This window comes from Esox lucius, chromosome 9 (assembly GCF_011004845.1).
Source record: "Esox lucius isolate fEsoLuc1 chromosome 9, fEsoLuc1.pri, whole genome shotgun sequence".
NCBI classification, from domain to species: Eukaryota; Metazoa; Chordata; class Actinopteri; order Esociformes; family Esocidae; genus Esox; species Esox lucius.
In genome coordinates this window covers 11,781,112-11,800,910 of record NC_047577.1, presented here as the reverse complement: position 1 = coordinate 11,800,910, position 19,799 = coordinate 11,781,112, and the positions used below count along the sequence as shown (strand labels likewise).

Below are 19,799 nucleotides of genomic sequence, written 5' to 3'. Positions count from 1 at the left end.
GCGTAGTGGGTTGGGGAACGCATGGCTACATCCCTTTAAATACGTCACGCGTTGCTTCAAGTGGCACCACGCCACACTCACCAAACGGAAGCAACTCTTCCTCTAATTCAATGTTAATTTAAAACCTTAAATTAACCACATTGTTAACATCAAGATGAATTTAGCCGAAAACGTAGGCTATTTGTTTTTGCATACGTCATTATGACGCGCCAACACTCGTACCCCGCCCAGCCACAAACAGAGCGCGCGACATTATTCTGCAGCGATTCCTTCCTTCTCAGGTAAGTGGTTTGAGCTGTCAAAACAATGTGACGTTTAGCAATTGTTGCAAATTAACGCAGACATTGTGCTCCCAGTGCTGTTAATTACGGTGTCAGTCGTGAGGAACGTTTGGTTTTACAACGCTAGCCACAGAATCTGATCGCAAACCTGCGAACTCACTAGCCTGATGCTCTCTGGCCCTTCAGTTTGGCGTCCTAAAAATGGCGTTTGTAAAGCAAGTTAAAATAAATCTGACTGCCTCTCTGGAGCACGTTGTCATTTCATTTAAATAGTTATTACTAAAATAGGAATAGACTGTTAGCGTTTAAAACAACACATTTTGTTGTTAACCTGTTATCTGCCCCTTCTACACCTGGTGACGTTTTTCGAAAGTTAGCTAGTCAACACTTTAACGAAGCTAACGATGTTACCTTAGTCGGGGTGTATTCCATCCGCCAACTGTTTTTCAAGCTGTTGGAACGAAACATTGATAGACTTACCCGATTAAGTCAAAAAGAAACGCTTTTGTTTTGTACTGTAACGGTTGGGGCAGACACGTCATATTTGACTTGTAATCATCTTACATTTCAGCAACGTTTTTTTTTTAACGTTAGTGCATGTCTTTAGTTGAACCCGTATTTGTCTAATTCGATATTGCATCATTGCAACTGCACACTAGGTACAGGGTGGTTGAAGCTTGAGACATGTTTCCTCCAAATTGTTCTGCCCTATACTTTGAACGGAAAAGAGATGGCTGTTGACGTTTGTTTCTGTCAATGGCTACAAGTGTTCCACAGGTGGCAGCAAAACAACGGGGTCATGGCTATGGCAGCAGAGCCTGTTTCAGATGCAGTCTGGGACGAACGCCAGGCTTACAAAGAGCTCCTGTACTGGGACAGCCTCATCCAGCGTGGCCATCGCCTGCTACCCCACGACTTTGACAGGTATTGAAAACTAGTCATGGGGATGTTCAGTTGGTGTAGGTCATGAATGCTGTGCACACTCCGAACTTTGACTGGAATTGAAAACTAGTCTTGGGGATGTTCTGTGAATGAAAGAGGACAGGCTAAAATAATGGTCACCTGGTTTACCACTAATGTATGTGTTCCCGTGTCTTATATTAACAAATTAAACTTGGCAAATCTGTGGACGATCACTCTAACCCGGGTGTTTTAGTCTGCAGATGACCCAGATTATTTGTAATGTAAGTGTTGGCAAATCTTTTGATGTAAAACCTACTGAGAATTTGCTTAATAACTGCACTCTGTCCCTTTTCCAGATATGAGGAGTTGAGATATTGGTATGACTGCCTCTGCTATGAGGAGGAACTCCGGCAGTACCACGAATACATCACAGCTATACAAGAGATCGAGGAGAACCGATCCCAAGCTGAGGTCCTGAGTTCCACCTCAACAGTTTCCCTTTATGTCACTGTAAATTCCCAGTGTGTTGTTGTAGAGCTGACTAATGTCTGTCATCATCTAAATAAGTTGAGGATTAAAGGATCAGTTAGTCAAAGGTGTTGTGTTGAATTCTGCTCGATGAACAATGCGTTACACTTGTACATGCTGCTATATATTGCACATAATAAGCCAATGGAATATTTTGTTAATGTTTGTCACATGGTGCAATGATTTATTTGGAACAAGATGCCGTGTTAAAGTATTTTATAATATGATAATAATCTGCCTTGTAAATGCGGAAATCCCAGATGATGCAGTACTTCTGTTACTGGTCACATTTTCCTGTGTGATTCTACTTTATCTTATTAATCATGCTGTTCAGCCTGATCATTCACATCTTATTCCATTGGGTGAAATGTTTGATGTGGTACTCCAACCCGCCACCAAACTGGCTTCCCCTATTACTGGAAAATAGTTCATCTAGTCATAGTGCACACAAGGCTGTATACATTGGCTGAACATCTTAAGGGCTGTGGCCCATATCCCTCTTATCTCACCTTCAGATTTAGTTTTTTGGACCGGTTGTACTACTTGGTCATAGGTTTCTGTTTTTATTACGCCATTTAAAAAAACATCCCCCATGACATCTCCCTCTCACACCTGTCTGTTGAAGGCTCCTCCAGCGCGCACGGCTCCCCGGCACGTCTTTGTGAGCGATGACCGGCACGTGATGGCGAAGCACGCGGCGGTGTACCCGTCCCCGGAGGAGCTGGAGGCGGTGCAGACGGTGATCTCCCACGTGGAGTGTGCCCTCAAGGCGGTCTCAGACCTGCTGGACGCGGAGGCCGGAGTCGGCGCGGTGACGCCACCGCCGGTGGGAGGGGCCGAGGAGAGGTCAGTGAGAATATCAGAGGCCCCCGAGTTCTGATTCACCGCCCGCTTGTTTCCTTGAGCTAATCACAGATCCATACGTTTTGGATAGAGGTAAGCGGCGTTGGCAAAGCTGTTACTTTAACCTATTCATCCGTCTCAGATCTGTGATTACCTCGGGTAGAGTTGAACGCGATCTCGATGTGTTTGACCCCGACCCGTTAGAGCCTCTCCCTTCTCTCTCCCCACCCCCCCACCCCCAGTGTGGCATGTCCCACCCCGGAGCGGGTTCTGCGGGGGGTGATGCGGGTGGGCCTGGTGGCCAAAGGCCTGCTGTTGAAGGGGGACATGGACCTGGAACTGGTGCTGCTCTGCACCGACAAACCCACGGCGACCCTGCTGAAGAAGGTGGCCGACAGCCTCTCCACCCAGATCGAGGTGAGCGTGTTTTCCTTCTCCGACTTTGCCTCACCGCCGTGGCCCTCTGCAGCTCGGAAGGAGACCGTTGCCTGTGTGTAGTGTTTGTTTCTTGCACGCCCTGGTCCTTTCGAAGGCAGAGCGTCAGTGATCGAGCGAGTTTACGAATGTTCTAACCTAAGAGGGGGCTTTTGGGTGGTTTAAGGCATACTCTAACGTGCTGAATGGTTTATTCTGCCGTTCACTCCAACTCAAGGTCGTCACCAAAGACAAGTACGAGGTCACGCCGTGCCCCGAGGAGGCGGACATCGTGATCAGAAGCAAGAAGGAGCCGGTCCTCACCCTCATCATTCACCTCACGTCTCCCATGGTCCGGCAGGAGGTGGACGACGCGGCGGCTGACGCTACGACCCCCCCAGATGGACCTCCCGGAGGTATGAACCCAAGGAACCGGCAGGCCCGGGCTGGGACAACCCGCCACCTAACACTACCTCGGCTGTGTTCAGCAGGGCCCGGTGTTGTGGGACGCCCGGATAGAAAAACACGGTGTGTCGCGATGGTTACGACCCCGGACAGTGTAGAACAAGGAATCACGACGGATTTGTCGGACCTCTATCCCAGCATTGTTCCGCAACGTTGTGCCCTGCTGAACGTGAACTTGCCTTGGCCAGCGCTTCAACCGCAGTCAACTACACCAGTGGTTTTCAACCCTCACCGTAGGGGCCCACCAAGGATAGAGTTCTGGTGTAGCCCTGAACTAGCACACCTCATTTCCTGACAAAGGGCTTGGTGAATTAGTTGGCAAGTTGATTCAGGTGTGGTGGGTCCGGAGTAGTTAAAGGAGAGGTTGATAGCCACTGTCATGCAGTAACAGCAGATCTTTGTTACTGTTCATTCAAAAGGTTTTTTGCTGTACAAGTCCCGACTGATCCTTTTACCAATGCACAATGTAGAGACCTGGGCCCCTATCCACAAATAATTGCAGAAAGGTTCTTAGGACTCCCTTTCCAGCCTTTTTTAAAACTACAACTCCCTGCTTTAGAGTAGGTTGTACGATGATGTCAAGATGATGCCTAATGTGAGCACTGATATAAACCCTGCTCATTGATGTTTGTCTCTAAGGTTTGAAGTACCGCAAAGGAGATAGGGTTTGACCGATATGTTTTTTCCAGGGCTGATATAATTATTATTGATCATGGTGACTGCTAACCGATATTTGGGACTGATACACGTTTGCAGTAAAAAGGAAAATTTTAGTCTTTAGCCTTGGTGAGTGATTTGCAATAATAAAATGTAACCATACTACAAACGTAGCTGTCTGGTTGCATTAGCACTGACGTTACACACCCACATTGCTGTGTAATTGACTAAAAATCCTTTATCACGTTTGCTCTTTATTAAATGGGCGGTCCTGAAAAATTGCTTTTCAATGTCTCTTTTATTCTGCTTGACGGCTATTCCAAACATAACGAAATTGGGACTGACTGAAAAAAGAAACCTTTGAGAGAGGTGGCTTCATCTCAGCCAGAGGAGCATGTTTTTTTACATTTTATTTGCAGTCGTATCAGGCAAAAATTAATATCGGATCCAATTCTTGCCCAGGCTGATAATCAGCCTACCCCTGTTTCACTCTCACAGAAACTGTTTCAAAAGGATGGTGATTAATCAGTTGCAATGCGGCCTAGAAAGTCTGTTCATCTATACAAAATGAGTTGTCTCAATGGCAAAAATATTTGATGTAATTTATGCCTAACTCTTGTCTAATATGTTAGCATGTAGAACTTTTATTTTCTTCTGTAATGTGCTCTTGAATTATACGCTGTTGTTCAAAGTCAAATTAAAACTAGCACTTCCTGCGATAGTGCTAATGCTAAAATGAGTTTTTTGGCCTACTGGTTAGGCATTGCGTCAATTAGGCCAGAGATGCTGTCCTATGTAGGAATGAATCCTTCTTTGATTGAATATATGTAAATATTAAAACATCCTTTTAGCTCCAATAACGAAGTCGTTTGCTGGTAACTTTTAATGGTTTGATATAACTCATGATGAATTCTCTGTACGCTTGGTGTGACTGACGACTAAAAAGGTATTCAATTAAAGCTTATATTATTTTCTCTAACATCTTACAACCTATGTTTTGGTGACATTGCTTTGTGGACACGGGCCCAGTCCTTCCCCAAGATAAGAGATCAGTGGAAATTGCATTAGTGGCTGCCTCAGAACGTTGTCATTGGAGCTCAGTAGGTCTTCTATTCTCCATAATTATACAACAAAACGGCGAAAATATGAACTTATCGTTACAATGCCTCTTTTAGTCGTTTCAATGCATTGTGTAATGTTTGACTCTCCTTAAAGTTATTGTGTTATTCTAGCTGTAAAAAATACAACAACAAAAAAAAACTAAGGCTTTGCTGAGAATAACCGCCAATGCGCGCATATATATATAGTTTAATGCATGTGATATAATGCAGAGAACTGTGACGTGAGGCTCGTATTGCAGCAAAACTGATGGACTTAACAGGTAATGTTTCTGAACCTCTTTGACCTGCCTGGTTGACTGTGGACGCATCCTCCAACCAGTCACAATCAAAGGAGGAAACGGGGAGAAAAGGGTTGCACGCATGCGCGCGTGTATGTGTGAGGAAGCAGCATGCATGCGTGTGTGAGAGCTGTGTGCACATTTGGCCGTGCACGAGGACGCATGCGAGAGAATGCCATTTAAGGTGATTGTGATCAGTTAGGAAGGGGGGGGGGGTTCTTTCGGTTGAATCCGTTTCTCCAACTGCGTTCTCTAAGAGAAGTGGCCTCCACCATTGTCCTGGATCACCGCCATGACCTGGCTGCCGCGGGAAGCCGGGCCAAAGCCGTCCGTCATCAGTTTTGCTTCAGTACCGAGCTGACCTCAGATTGCATTCTGATGACAACTGCCTTGTACAGTAACACCAAACCCTGATTTATTCTCTCTTACTAAGCCTTCTAGTGTGTGAGTTTTTAGGGACGCTGGACCTTTGACCAACTGGACTCTCATTCTGTCTCGGATGGGGGGGGGGGGGCGTCACCCAAAACCCAGGGTTAGGGGTTCGTGTGCAGATACCTCTGTGTAGCTAGGATAACATGGACAGTGCCCACAAGTGCCTTGTATAATTCAAATATAAGGCTGTAGAGTATACCGATCACCTCCCCTTTAACATGGTTTCAGTGAAACTAGCCATTCTATATGAATATGTTCTGGAGCCCCTCCCACCTCTTGCTGGTGCTTTGGGAAAGGCTACCTCCTCCCTGAGCCTCGAGACAGAACCCCCTTGGTCAAACTGTACCTTGTCTTCTTGTCCCACCCATCGACCAATAGAAACGCAAACCGTCGACAGCGATGCGCCGGCGGACGTTCTGGACAGGCAGAAATGCCTGACTGCCTTGGCGTCTCTCCGCCACGCCAAGTGGTTCCAGGTTTGCATCCCAGTCTTTACTTGTAACCATAACGTGTCAAGTTTGTTGATATTGTGCCTTTACATGTCCCACAATTAGGCCCAAGTCAGTACTTATGATCTCGCAGTCCTATGTTGTTTCATATGCTGTTAACACGTGGTTTTAATTTGTTCTCACTCACAGCTACAGTATGTGGCTGTTCAATGCTATGTATCGTTAAGCTTTTGAGGGTCTCCAAACTATGTATTCCGTTGCTATCTTATACTAACCTTCCTGCTCTGTGCAATATTCCTGACGACCAGAGGCATTTGAACGCTTATGCAATCAATACATTTTGCCTCAGGGTTTTCTTCATCCCTGTCCGGGAATATTGCACTGCGTTTATTTCTGCGCGTGGTGTTGTAGGCAGGCGCCTGCTGGAGACGGACGTCCTCTGACTGAGAACGCTCCCTGCTCGTCTTTCCCCAGGCTAAAGTCAACGATCTCAGGTCAGCCGTCATGGTGATTCGTATCATGAGGGACCTGTGTAACCGCGTCCCCGCCTGGGCTCCGCTTAGAGGATGGGTGAGTTGTTGAAACCAAATGTGATATTGTAGACGTTTGAATATACTAACATTAGAGCTGGACAATTCAAACGTGGTTTTTTTTTTGGCCCCGATATTCCTAATGTTATTTTTTGTGTGTGTTGTGGGTTACTGCTTAATAAAACAGATGAATTGACTCTTGCCAAAACTGTTTTATTGAGAGATTGCACATTTAAGATGAAATTAATATCAGCTGCATATGTGAAACAGTCTAAAACAATGGCCTGTGCGCGAATCTGTTTTGTTTTTTTTACTCCGATTCGACAAAGAACAGCCTTGTTTGTTATTTTCAATGAAGATTTTTTTTTTTATGTGGGTGTTCAACTTTAATTTTCTTGAGGAAAAACAAGAATAATCTACTTATGTAAATGATTTGCCAAAACCTCTGAAATAAAGCAGAGCTATCATGTTTGCCAGTCTCACCCAGCCTGAGCTAATATTTTGTAAATAAATATGCATTACATGATTATCACAATGTATACTTACATTTGGTGGCAGCAGTTGTATCCAAGCCTGATGGGGGATTGGTTATCTTCTGCCCCCCCCCTGCTTTCTCCAGCCACTTGAGCTGCTGTGCGAGAAAGCCGTCCGGACATGTGATCGTCCGATGGGAGCGGGGGAGTCTTTCCGCAGAGTTCTGGAGTGCCTGTCGTCTGGGATTCTCATGGAAGGTATGTATTTCAAGGTAAAGTCCCATGTCGAATAAGCCGAATGGGTTAGAGCCTTGCAGAACAATGTCGGAACTGCCAGATTTGCCTAAATCAAACGTTCCTCCGTTCGAAGACGGCCCAGGCCTCAAAGACCCGTGTGAGAAAGAGAAGGCAGATGCCGTCAGTCACCTGAGCGCTCAGCAACGTGAGGACATCACACAGAGTGCCCAGGTAAACGGGCCTCAGCTTTAGCGGGTCATTAAGGCCTATAATGTTCCAGGGGGAAATATTACAAGTAGAGTCCACGCCATTCCCTTTCATGCTTTAAAAAATGATTGTTATTGTGCCAAACGTTGTTTTACAGCTAAAACCTTGGTGTTGTTGCGTTCTCCGTAACTTAACCCGTGTCGAAAATGAAATGCCAGTGTTCACCTCACCGGTGTTATTATTTTCCCTGTCAGCATGCGCTGAGACTGTCTGCGTTCGGACAGCTCTACAAAGTCCTGGGGATGGATTCCCTGTCTGCCAGGGCGCCGAGGAGAACCATTCGACCAGGCCTCAGAGAATACGGTTGTAAGTAACTCCTCCCCCTTGGCGTCCACAGGGACTGCCCTGCGCTTCTCAATGTAACTGTTACATAAGCTGTCTAGTGAAGTTCCCCAAACTGTGCCCCATTCCACCCCAGCTCAGATCCCAGCTAGCTCCACCTACCCACCCAAGAGGCCGCACGATGCCACAGACAGTGATGGAGCCGACAGCAAAAAGAGGAAGTTTCAGAAGTTCCAGAAGTATCCAAAGTTTCCTAGGAAGTCGTGTATGTAACTGATCCGAAATGTGGAACCATTTCTTTGCCATTTTACCATTGAGGCTCTTTCTCGATTCACTTCCTTAAATTATAACTGGTACACAGTATCAAATTGTTTAGCGTAAATGCATGTTATTTGGTGATAACCTGTTTTAGATCTTTTTGGTCATTGTTGATGTATACATTTATATATATTTAACAATATGAAAAAATCGACACATACCCGGCGTATATTCAGAACAAGACATTTAAATTCAGTCATTTTAATCTGCTTTTGTTTCTTTTGTCCTCAGTACATGTTCAGATAGTGATAAAGGACGGACACATACAAAGACAATATCTAACAACACACACTCCACACTTTGAATGTGGTTACACTGCATAGACTCTTTTGTTTCATTTAAATAAATATATATATATACAGCAAATAGGATTTAAATCTCTTAATTTCAACATGTATTCACATTTGTAGGTATGTTTTGGCCAAAATAAAGCATTTCAGATGTATCCACCAGTAAGCATGAAGTTTTCCATGTGATTAAAACAAGCCCTGTGATAGACATTGACTCATTGTTTAGTCTTGTTTCTCTCCCTCACCCATCGAAACGATCACCTCCAGCCACAGAAGAGAGGCCCGCAGACAGCCCTGTAGCCATGAATGCCCTGATGCGTCTGAACCAACACAAGCCTGGGCTGCGGTACCGGTTGACGGGTCAGACGGGTCCGGTGCATGTCCCGGTGTTCACCATGTCCGTAGAGGTGGACGGGAAGGAGTACGAAGCCTCAGGCCCGTCCAAACGCAGCGCCAAGCTTCACCTAGCTGTTAAGGTCAGTGATTGTGTCGCTAGCTCAAAAAAATGGCGTGGAAGACGCTGCCGCCCAAGTTAGTCGTCCCTATCCGACACGACTCTTTGTAAGTCAGCCGTGTTCGTCCTCCCTCAGTGACCTTTCACCTGCGTGCATCCGTGTGTAAACCGTTGTACTCCAAGAATGCATCCCTCCTATTTGGCGCTGGATGCATTGTTGGCTTTCTTGGTTCTGTCCATACTGGCAGCCACCCACCGACTCCTCTTCCTGTCTGTCCGTCTCAGGTCCTGCAGGAGTTGGGCCTGCCCACTGGGCCGGATGTGAAAGCGGATCCGGGAGAAGAGGGCGGGGCCAGTGTTTCATCCGTTACCAGTGATGCGTCCGTAGCAACTGACGAGGTAATCGTTCTTCATATCCACCGGGAGCTCTCTTCCGTTTTAGTCTTTTACAAGACGCTGGTATCAGAAGATGCTGTTTTTGGGTTCAGTTAGAATTTTGGGTTCATTGTCTTGGCCAAAGCACAATGTCAGATATTTTTACATTGTACCCTGGGTGTGGTGACCTTTCGTTTACTGGCCTACACGCTTGACCTCTGGCCTATCTGCCGCCCCATGTGACCCTTAAACTGTTGAAGTGACATCAGCGGCTGTGCTGTTATTGGTGTTCTTTGGATTTGACATGTCTGTGTCTTCCCGCTGTCAGAACGGTCCCATCCTCACCAAGCACGGGAAGAACCCAGTGATGGAGCTGAACGAGAAACGGCGCAGCCTGAAGTACGAGCTCTCTGCAGAGACCGGTGGCAGCCACGACAAGTGCTTCATCATGCAGGTGAGCAGAGCGGTGGGGTTAAGAGCCCATGTCCATGTGGTTTGGACCTGGGGAATTGGTCCTAGAACTACTCAACAGACCAAAATGTGAAAAAGCGGGCAGCCTGCGTGCATTCCTTCTCTAGCCCACACTATTCCCTGTTTGTGTGGTCGTTCTGTGTGACAGGTGGAGGTGGACGGCCAGAAGTTCCAGGGCCGGGGATCCAACAAGAAGGAGGCCAAAGCCTACGCAGCCCTGGCTGCTCTGGAGAAACTCTTCCCGGAGGGGGCAGGGCCCTACTACAACCCCCAATCAGAACCCAAGAAGAAGAAGCCTGTCACGTACACGTCAATGGTCAGTCGGAACGTCACCGTCACAGCCACGTACAGCACCTCGCAATGCTATAGTGTGGTGACCAGGAATGACCGTCCCCCATGACCTCGGACCATATTCTCTCAACAGCACATCCCGGGCTTTGGCACCATTCGAGGCATTCCAACGGACACGGCGCCCAACGGTCGTGGCCGGGGTCGAGGCAGGGGTCGGGGAAAGCCGTCTGTCGGCAGCAGCTACAACCAAAGTAGTGCATGTTTCACTTTGACCCTTACTAGACAGAACTGACTCTTATTTAGAATCAGTTTCTGTTTAAGCCTTTACTCTAAGCAGGGCCAGACCTTTAACAACCTGTTTACGCCGGCATGGACTTGCCTGAAATTCACCAGAATACTGTTGGTTTGATGTGGTTTGTATGTTCCATGTTGTTCCTTTTCACAGCCAACTACAGCTATGGAAGCAGTTCCGGCTCTGGTTACCGTAAGTGTCCTCCAGCTGCACTCTTTCCAAAGGGAACGATGAGTCATTAGTTGAATCATGTGTTTGGTTAGCGTCATGTCTTTGATTTAGTCTCGGAACAGATGGAAACTGCGTGTAGATTTCCTGGATGTTGTGTGTTTTGTGATTGTTCTCTACCCTCCCGAATCCTTGTGGAATTCAGTCGTGTCGTGCCTTTGAAAGCACAAGTGGCTCAACTAATTTCCAAGTAATTAGTAACGTTCAGGGTTAAGTTTAGTTATTAAGGTAATTGGAAATACCACAAAAGTCGGTGCATTTCACAAGAGGGAAACTGGAGGTTGTTCTTCGGTTATTTAAAGTTGAGCTCATGCAATAGGTCAACAACAAAATAACGGTGATGTAGGATTTTTATCAGGGAAAAGTTGTCCTTCAACCAACACTGATATCTGTTCACCTGTAGCCCCCTGAGCTCTTTCCATCCCCCCCCCCCCCCTTCAGATAATCTGTACAGTATGAGTCCAGGGGAGGGCTCCGCCCACACAACCTCCACCGCCGACACGTCCGCTGACGCCAACTCCACAGGCTACGGCACCTTCTACCCAGAATACTCGTCTCCGGCCACGACGGCCTCCGCCACCACAGCCCAGGGCGGCGCGTCTCCCCTGGACGCCTACCAGTCAGTGCCCCCCCCACTGGACCAGCAAAGCCCCTACAGCTATGGCTACGGGGGCGACAAGAAGAGCGTTCTCACCGCGGCCCAGAGCCAGGCCGCTCCGACGCCAGGCCAGCAGACGCACGTGGACTACTCCATGTACAGCACGGCCTACCCCAGCTCTGTCACCGGGGGTCAGATGTACAGTTACGGTGAGTGGGCCTACGGTAAGTGGAGATCTGATGAGGGGGGCCCCCAGGGACCCCGTACACGTACACACACTCTTGTACTCAGGTAACTGCCTTTCTCGGCTGCGATTACGTTAGTGGTTTTAGAACGGCTTCATCTGGATTTTAAGACGTTAATAGCCGGTCAGAGGGGTGCAACGGCGCTCGATTGGTGGATTTCACTTATTGGCCGTTTGGTCCGTCCCACAGGCTACGGCAGCCAATCGAGCTTCAGCATGTACGGGAACGCCGCGCCCCAGAGCTATGGGCCGGCCACTTCAGCTGCTTCCCCGGCACAGCAGGCCTACCCTATGGGATATGGGAACATGAACTATCAGTACAAATAGGAAGGTACCACACTCACACACACCCGCCTCCACAACCCAGGCAAATCCTCCCCAGCTTTCCCCCAAAGAGGACAAGATGGCCCCCGTCTTTCTCTGCTTTCAAAATATCGGTCAAATAGTGATTCATACCCAACCCTCGGTCAGTGGGGTCTCTTCCACCGTCACCATCATCAACCAGACTATTTCATGATCTTCTGTTAAATGGACCCCGTTGGACTGACAACTGGTTTAACCCCTTAGGGGTGTGTGGGGGGGGGGCTTGCAAGGATACATGATGCTATTTTTTTTTTATTTTCTTCACACTGGTTCAGAATTTCTATTGTTGAGCCATCCTAGTTGAAGTCTGAATGTAAAAAGGAGAATTGGTTCCAAGTCTTCACTATGTCTGTTTTAACTATGAGTTTTCCTTGACATTTTGTTTGGGCGTTTCTATCATAATTTTGTGTTTTGACTGTAATGGATTGACAGTGTGTTAGAAATAAAAAAAAAAAGATATATATATATATATATATAACAGCACATTTGATTTTCATGTGAAAGAACGCAATGTTATTTTTGGTTCAGTGCAAGGTTTGGGTGAAAGGCTTGTATTTCCTTGTAAGAATAAATTTCTATTTGGAAAAAAGTGTCATAGTTCACGGGTTTTTACATTTCAAATGCCAAGGCAGACAAAATCACTGGGTCATCTTGAAAGTTCACAGTAAAATCCCGGGGTGATTCGTCACAGAAACGTTCCAACTCATGACCAGCTCTCAGATGCGTCCGAAAATTGATTGTGGGGGAAGGGAGGGTAGTGAAAAGACCCCTCTGTCTGTTCTGATGAAGCTCCACCTCTGTCCGGGTGATCTGATTGGCTGCTGAGGAACTTGTGGCTATAAAGCATGGCTCACCGTATGCAGTTATTTTGCAATCACAATCAATACATCGGCTTCCAGTTGGTTCATTAGTTCTCCAAAGCCATATGACTTTAACATGACAGGGGAAGTTAAATGGCCACTGTACATATGTTTGATTGAACTGCAAAGCAATCCAGGAATAGGGTCAATTCCAATTTCATTCATGTAGTGGAGAATAAACAGTTTATTTTGGAATTGTTAAAGAAAATTGAATAGTACATTTTCCAGGGATATAATCATCTTTTTGGCAATGCTAGTCAGCTATCACTGGAATTGAGTATTAAAATATCTGAATTTAAAGACTGACTGACTGGGTATGTAATGATATTTTAAATCAAATGCAATTCTTATTGACCTAAATACATTTTTGCTGTCCACTTCTACTAGAAAGGCAGTTACTCTCGGGTCATTTTCCTGAGAAATTGTTGTTTTGCTAGCTTTTAAATGGTGTGTGTTTGTTAGGTTCCATGCTAAGACAATGGTGAAGACCACTGCTCAAAAGAAATCCATAAAACTTTTCAAGCCACTAGTTAGCTGGGGGGAGAAATGCGAGGTGGAAAATAAAACACTGGTGGAAGTATGACGATTAGCTTTTATTAACCATGCAGGTCACATGTCTCCAGCTGCCTGTGGACAAGGTCTGTGAGCAACTGTCACGCTCCTCCAGCATGGTCACAGTCTGGGCTTGGTCACTATCACGGGTCCAGCCTCGAAGGGCTGGGGGTAGAGGTGGGGTTGGGACTGGAAGGCCCTGGGGAGGGGTGGGGGGGTGGTCACCTCAGATCCGTCGGGGACAGACGGCGGAGGGTCCATAAAAGAGGAGCAGAGGTGGACGAGGCAGACCGGAGGACAACTCCCCGTTGACCCCCTCCCCCCCCGGCTGCCACGACTCATCACCGCCGCCGCACTCGTCGGGGTGAGTGTGTTCGTGTATTATCGTGTCCGCGACACGTTCTGTTAGCTGGCTGTTTTAAAGGGGCAATGTGCAGTTTCAGACTGAGACTTTCCGCGGTGGTGTTTTTACCATTGATTCTTGTCGAGTGTGATGTAAGTCTTGGGACAGGCTGTGCTGGCGGCTAACGTCCCCCTGGAAGCACAATCGAGAGACTCATGTTGGCTGAACCTCACCTGGGACTAAAGCATTACATAATCTTTGTTGTCAGTGGCCAGGTCCAACCCACAGCAGGGTTCTGTTCGTTTCATCGGACCCCGTAGCGACACCTTAAGGTGGGTTGGGTGCATGCAAAAGCTAACCGAAGTTGTCAGTAGAGGTGCCGTGTTTCTTAAATATTTGCCCACTTACACGGGATGAACAGGTATGAACAGGTGCAGGGTGGCTTAGACTTTGTTCACAAGTCGTGCTTTTTAAATGTAAACAATCATGTAAACATGTAAGATGATGCAACGTACCCTACAAATGCACCAGCATTGATTTCTTGAGTCAAGTACTTGAATAAAGATGTATTCTGTCTATGTTGAGGAAGTGACCTGACTTCCTTGGTGTCTCGTGGAACAAACGTGCCACTTCTGAGATGGAACATTTATTTTTCTTAACAGTTTTTATTTGAAACAGGACTTTCTAGTCAAAAAACAACAGTTTATTTCGGGGTTTTTTCAGATTCACAGGACAGGGAGTAAAAAGTAAATACAGATGGAAACTAAAAAACGGAACAGAAACCAATAAAATATCAGACATCAACAAAACACCAAGGAAATGAATCCCCCACCCCTTCCCCAATAACAAATACAACAGCTACCCTTTAGGTGACACATGCAGGGGAGCTGCTTGAGGCAGCACAATCAGAGGGGGTTGTTGAGCAGAGATACCAAGCTGGAACCAGATTTGTGCCAAATCGGCTGGAAGTGGTATTTGCTGCGCATGCAGTGTGATGTCATTCAACTGGTACTTTGGACGTAACAGCTTATTTCCCACCACACTATGGTGGGATGTTAGGATTGCAACGTGAGAGCGATATCAGGTCATGAACCTTTGGCTGTTTTTACACAGCCAGTTCAATTCTGATCTGAGGATAAGTTGTTGGCAAATAATCTGATTTGGTCAAAACAACAGCAGTTGGGTTAAAGGTCAGATTTGGACTTGTTAAATGCAACCTTTTTGACCCCTCACAATGTCACTGGTGTAATAAAGTACAATTGGTAACATTCATGGTGCATTTATGACCAACTGGGAAGTGGAAATTTACCAAATGTCATTGAGGGAAATATACTTGAATATCTCCAACTGGTAAATACTAGTGGGAAACTGAGCTCTGTATTTTACACACAGCGACATCTGAAATACTGTGTAAAAGACAATAGTTTCAGTATTTAAATGTGACAACACGTTATCCATTCAGAAAAATGTATATACACACTATTTTGTTGTTACAAGCATGATAGCTGTATTTCTGAACTTCGGTTGATATGCCTTAGTTACCAAAATGTAGCCGATAATTTTCCACCTCCCACTTGGTTACGAATGCAGCATCACAGTGCTCTGGTGGCAACCCAACCGGCCATTTCTGGCTGTGACTAGCCAGCTCACCAACCAATCAATTAGCCACCTTTTGGATTATAAGAAGTGCCGCTTGATCTTGTCATGTAACGGAGGATTCAGAGAGAAAGACAAGTCACGACATGGTGAGCAAGCATTGGTCACTTGTGATGCTTTTCCTGCTTAGTTGATGCAACTCAAGGCATTTTCGTGTGTTGATGGGTTAGCAATGTTTACTAAGTTGTCAGCAGTTTGAGTCCATAATGTCAGTTTGTGCTTTGTCAGGGAAAAGGCTACAATATGAAGTGAGCGCTAAATCAGGGTGTTTTCACTTCCTCCGTAGCTGGGACTTGTAGATTTTCCTCAAATGAAACAAAGCATGATTACCTTTTTGAATTTACCTTTCAGATGGATTTCCCTGTGTTCACCCTCCTGCTGGCTGTCCTGCCTGTGCTCCCCTGCTACCCAACCACCTTCCAGGAGCTTCATCAGAACAGACGTAGGTGTCTTTTCACTACCCCCCCCCTTCCCCCACAATCAATTTTCGGACGCATTTGAGCATATTGTTGTGTGGGTTTTCCTGGTCGTGCCTCAGACATCTTTTGGTCGGTACCTTTGTTTCATTGGATGTGTCATGTTTTATGAGCGCAGCGACGTCTGTGTGAGTGGTGTTTCTTGCCCGCCCAGAGAACCAAACGTCTATCCGCTTCCTGGCTGTGGGGGACTGGGGCGGGGTGCCGTACCCGCCCTACATCACCCCTGTGGAGAGGGCCACGGCCCAGGAGATGGGCAGGGTGGCTGAGAAGATGGGCGCGGACTTTGTTTTGTCCCTGGGTGACAACTTCTACTACAAGGGGGTGGACAGTGTCGATTCTCCCAGATTCCAGGTCTGTTCGCTTTCCGCTCCTTTAATATCCTTTTCCAGAGACCTCATCTACAAATGCACCGACGAGTCAGATTCGGTTAGGCAGTAGAAAATCAGTAAGGAACTTCCCTTCTGATGACAAGTACGTTACTCAGTTCTTCCCACTGAATTTGTGTAATTCATATCCCAGGATTGAGTGTCACTAATAATGGTCAGCCTGATGCTGATAACGGTCTGATGGTTGATTGAGGATATGTAGGTTCAGCGGTACCTGGCTGCTTTGCACTGAATTGTTTTGTGGAAGTCCTCTCAACGTGTGTTAATATTCTCCTGTCATCAGGAAACATTTGAGCGTGTGTACACAGCCCAGTCTCTGAACATCCCCTGGTACGTCCTGGCTGGGAACCATGACCACGCTGGCAGTGTCAAAGCCCAGATCGACTACAGCCACAAGTCTGACCGATGGTACAGTAAAACTGACCACTAAAGGCTTGACCCTCTGGGAACCTCAAATGTTCACCTGTCTAGTCAAGAAAGTCGTTGTGAGCTAGTTATCAGTATAGTACTTACACCTGTATGCTCCTCCCCAGAAGTATGATTGGACAGTCAGGCCTAGATGTGGACTATTTTAGCTGGCCAGGTTTGTGCCTGTGAAGTATCTGTCGTCAAGGCAATGGGGGCCCTGACACCTGTCTGCTCGGAGCACAGCGTAATCAGTTTGCAGTAATGCCTAATTAACTGCTCACACACTACTTGCCGATAATGGCCAATTTGCAGCTGAACAAACTGTATTCTACAAGTTATTAGGACACTAAGTGCCTGTAGAGTGCCAAGAAAATGGTGAGAGCCATTTACCAGCTTATGTCTCTGTATTGAGATACATTTTCCAAGATCAAGTTTGCAACGGCACAGTCCTAGCCTTTTCAATTAACTTCTACCATCACTTTCCTATGTTAGAACCCTTTGGTTAGTATGTTATGTTTTACCAAAACATGCAGCGGAACGTGTTATCACTCCAGAAACCTAGCCTTGTTCCTGAGCTATTGTCTCTCCTCTCATCATTCATCTTCCCTCACCAACTCCCGCTTTTAATCCTTAGGCGCTTCCCTAGCTTCTACTACGAGCTGAACTTCCGTATCCCCAACACTAAGCGCACCCTGACCATCATCATGCTGGACACGGTGATGCTGTGCGGTAACTCGGACGACTTTGCAGACGAGAAGCCACGCGGACCCCTCAACGCCGTGGATGCCAACCGGCAGGTAAGCCGATCAATCCGGACAAATCTGAACCCCCCCCCCCGTGCGGGTTTGGATTCCGTTCACCGTCTGCCCAGATAGCATTTCACATGACTAGTCACCCTGACTGATGTTGTGGACGTTCATTATTATTTTATTTTGTAAATACGACTAATGATGTGCCGTGTCCAACCATCAGTTGACCTGGCTGCAGAAGAGGATGGCCATGTCCAAGGCGGACTTCCTGCTGGTGGCTGGTCACTACCCAGTGTGGTCTGTGTCCGAGCACGGCCCCACACAGTGTCTCCTGAAGAGACTGCGCCCCCTGCTGGTGAAATACAAGGCCACCGCATATTTGTGTGGGCATGACCACAACCTGCAGGTTTGTGGACGTTTCCAAGCAAATCTCTTGGTCGACTCGTTTTCTTGTTCACACTGTGGGTTTGGAGGTTCTCAGCCGGGTCGAATGCTTCAGAGCTTTGCTTCGTTCTAGTCTTCATTATTTTAACTAAAGCGTTGCTACGAGACTAAACAAGTCTATGTCAGTCCCGTTGATTGGCTTGGATCATATTGCTCTTTAGATAAGATCCTGCCTCAATAAGACCGAACTGTACAGTGCTTCCTGAGCTAACTTTATTTAAATACATCCTGCTTTTCTACCACCAGTACTTGCAGGAGTCTGATGTGGGCTATGTGGTGAGCGGCGCCGGTAACTTCCTGGACCCAGACACCCGCCACTGGCACCACGTCCCCAAAAACACCCTTAAGTTCTTCACGGGTCAGGCTTCCACGCTCGGAGGCTTTGTCCACGCAGAGGTCAGCATTGCACGAAGGGTTCAAAATGCCCAGGTTTTCCTGAAACCCTGGAATCTGTTCTTAAGAGCTCCCAGTAATTTCCTTGTGTTTCCACAAATATTCAGTGATGCAAATTAACGAGGAAATGCGAGGGCGGTTCTACAATGTTTTATTTAGTCCTCGAACTGCGTTCACCACCTCTTTACTTGACTAAATAAAGTTGTTGTTTTGAATCGAAGGTGACCAAAGACAAGATGACCCTCACCTTCCTGCAGGCCAAGGGGACGTCTCTCTACCGCACTGTGCTGCCACGCAGGGACACCGGTGACCAAGATGGTGGCAATGATATGGATTAATCGTAGCGAACGTGGACCAGGACCTTTGAAAGATTGTGTTGTTTTGTCTGGGTTTCTTTGCATGGTGTTTTTTTTTTTTTTTTTTTTGTTTTACTAAAGCACATTTTGTGGATAATGTCATGTTAGGCGTGGTGTGTAGTTATGGTTACGCTGGTTTGTTGGATTTAGGATTTCAGGTTGGGTATTTTTAGATGAAGCTTTGGCATCGTTAGTGTAAAAATGAATGAGAAATGTAATGCTTTTTAATTCATTGGATCTGGGTGTGTGTATGGCAGAATGGATGCTTGTTTTATTGTAGGATTTTATAGTGACCTTGTGAAAATAAAGTGCCTGATTTTTAATGTCTTACATGTGTTTGGAAATATTTGGTCCCCAGTATTTAACAGGCTAATTGATTTTATCTATTTCCAGTGCATTCTTAATGTGAGTTGTCCACTGACTGTCAGCAGAGTAGACACGTTCATACAGTGTCCATAACAGTTTCCATATCGTCATCTAGATGCTGTTCACAAGCACACAGACAGTTCTAAAATGCATCCATTCTCATTTGCTTCCTGTTCTCCAGGATTAGCTTGGCTGCATTCGTTCAGAATAAAGGAGGCCTCTTGACAAAGAAAACAGGCTGTTTTAGTAGGGGCTTTATCATTTAGAGTCTACACCCCTCAAACTCAAAGCCAGTTTCATTCATTATTTTAATTTCAACCTTTAAATCAGAGACTTTGCAGGTAGTTGCAAAAAATTATGTGGAAGAGAAAACCAGCGAGCTCTGGCCTTACTTTTCTGAAGACCCGGTTAGTCATGTCCAATCTGGGTAACCAGGAGGAATGAGCTAATTAATGATGCTCGTAAAGAATAAGACTAATAAAAATGATGAATGGTGATCGCTTCGGTAGCACTACCTATGGTTCAGATGCAATTCTGGGAAACATAAGACTGCGCGTGGCTGCGCTTCTCGGCTTTTACATGCCCGGAAGGAGCAAGTCGATTAGTTAGCCAAATGTATGCTTCCACCTAGCGTCTAAATTGTAATTTACTGCATCTCTAGCAGTCAATGGATTTGCCGATATCCTAATAAAATCAAACGCCACAACATAATTGCGGCTCTTT

General features: G+C 46.3%; 2 protein-coding genes across 7 annotated transcripts; both read left to right on the top strand.

Moving 5' to 3' along the window:
- The first annotated feature begins 34 nt into the window (after nt 1-34).
- ilf3a (interleukin enhancer binding factor 3a) lies at nt 35-12,673 on the top strand. 3 transcript variants are annotated; one of them, XM_010872841.4, is made up of 20 exons: nt 35-281; nt 1,049-1,205; nt 1,541-1,655; nt 2,338-2,558; nt 2,798-2,972; nt 3,208-3,385; nt 6,301-6,398; nt 6,846-6,941; nt 7,521-7,632; nt 7,745-7,842; nt 8,073-8,184; nt 8,297-8,425; nt 9,036-9,244; nt 9,508-9,621; nt 9,926-10,051; nt 10,217-10,384; nt 10,493-10,610; nt 10,805-10,843; nt 11,321-11,686; nt 11,912-12,673. In XM_010872841.4, exons 2-20 carry the CDS (start codon nt 1,081-1,083, stop codon nt 12,046-12,048), a joined length of 2,736 nt encoding a protein of 911 aa, XP_010871143.2. In that variant the 5' UTR covers nt 35-281; nt 1,049-1,080; the 3' UTR covers nt 12,049-12,673. The 3 variants fall into 3 exon arrangements, with proteins under 3 accessions (XP_010871143.2, XP_010871142.2, XP_010871144.2); XM_010872840.5 differs by having other exon boundaries at nt 11,321-11,701; XM_010872842.5 differs by lacking the exons at nt 35-281; nt 1,049-1,205; nt 1,541-1,655 and having other exon boundaries at nt 2,557-2,648; nt 11,321-11,701.
- A 1,090-nt stretch (nt 12,674-13,763) lies between these two features.
- On the top strand, nt 13,764-19,040 carry acp5a (acid phosphatase 5a, tartrate resistant). Of its 4 annotated transcripts, none has more exons than XM_010872837.5 (8): nt 13,764-13,860; nt 15,847-15,937; nt 16,126-16,325; nt 16,644-16,768; nt 17,403-17,565; nt 17,741-17,923; nt 18,208-18,357; nt 18,576-19,040. In XM_010872837.5, exons 2-8 carry the CDS (start codon nt 15,847-15,849, stop codon nt 18,690-18,692), a joined length of 1,029 nt encoding a protein of 342 aa, XP_010871139.2. In that variant the 5' UTR covers nt 13,764-13,860; the 3' UTR covers nt 18,693-19,040. The 4 variants fall into 4 exon arrangements, with proteins under 4 accessions (XP_010871139.2, XP_019905044.2, XP_010871138.2 ...); XM_020049485.2 differs by lacking the exon at nt 13,764-13,860 and adding an exon at nt 14,102-14,171; XM_010872836.5 differs by lacking the exon at nt 13,764-13,860 and adding an exon at nt 15,246-15,584.
- The last annotated feature ends 759 nt before the right edge of the window (nt 19,041-19,799 follow it).

Coding starts and splice junctions, on each gene's coding strand:
- ilf3a (XM_010872840.5), top strand. CDS start 1,081: ATGGCTATGGCAGCAGAGCCTGTTTCAGATGCAGTCTGGGACGAACGC. Junction 1,656..2,337: donor AGAACCGATCCCAAGCTGAG/GTCCTGAGTTCC, acceptor TGTCTGTTGAAG/GCTCCTCCAGCGCGCACGGC. Junction 2,973..3,207: donor GCCTCTCCACCCAGATCGAG/GTGAGCGTGTTT, acceptor CTCCAACTCAAG/GTCGTCACCAAAGACAAGTA.
- acp5a (XM_010872838.3), top strand. CDS start 15,702: ATGTCAGTTTGTGCTTTGTCAGGGAAAAGGCTACAATATGAA. Junction 15,744..15,846: donor GGAAAAGGCTACAATATGAA/GTGAGCGCTAAA, acceptor TTTACCTTTCAG/ATGGATTTCCCTGTGTTCAC. Junction 16,769..17,402: donor AGCCACAAGTCTGACCGATG/GTACAGTAAAAC, acceptor TTTAATCCTTAG/GCGCTTCCCTAGCTTCTACT.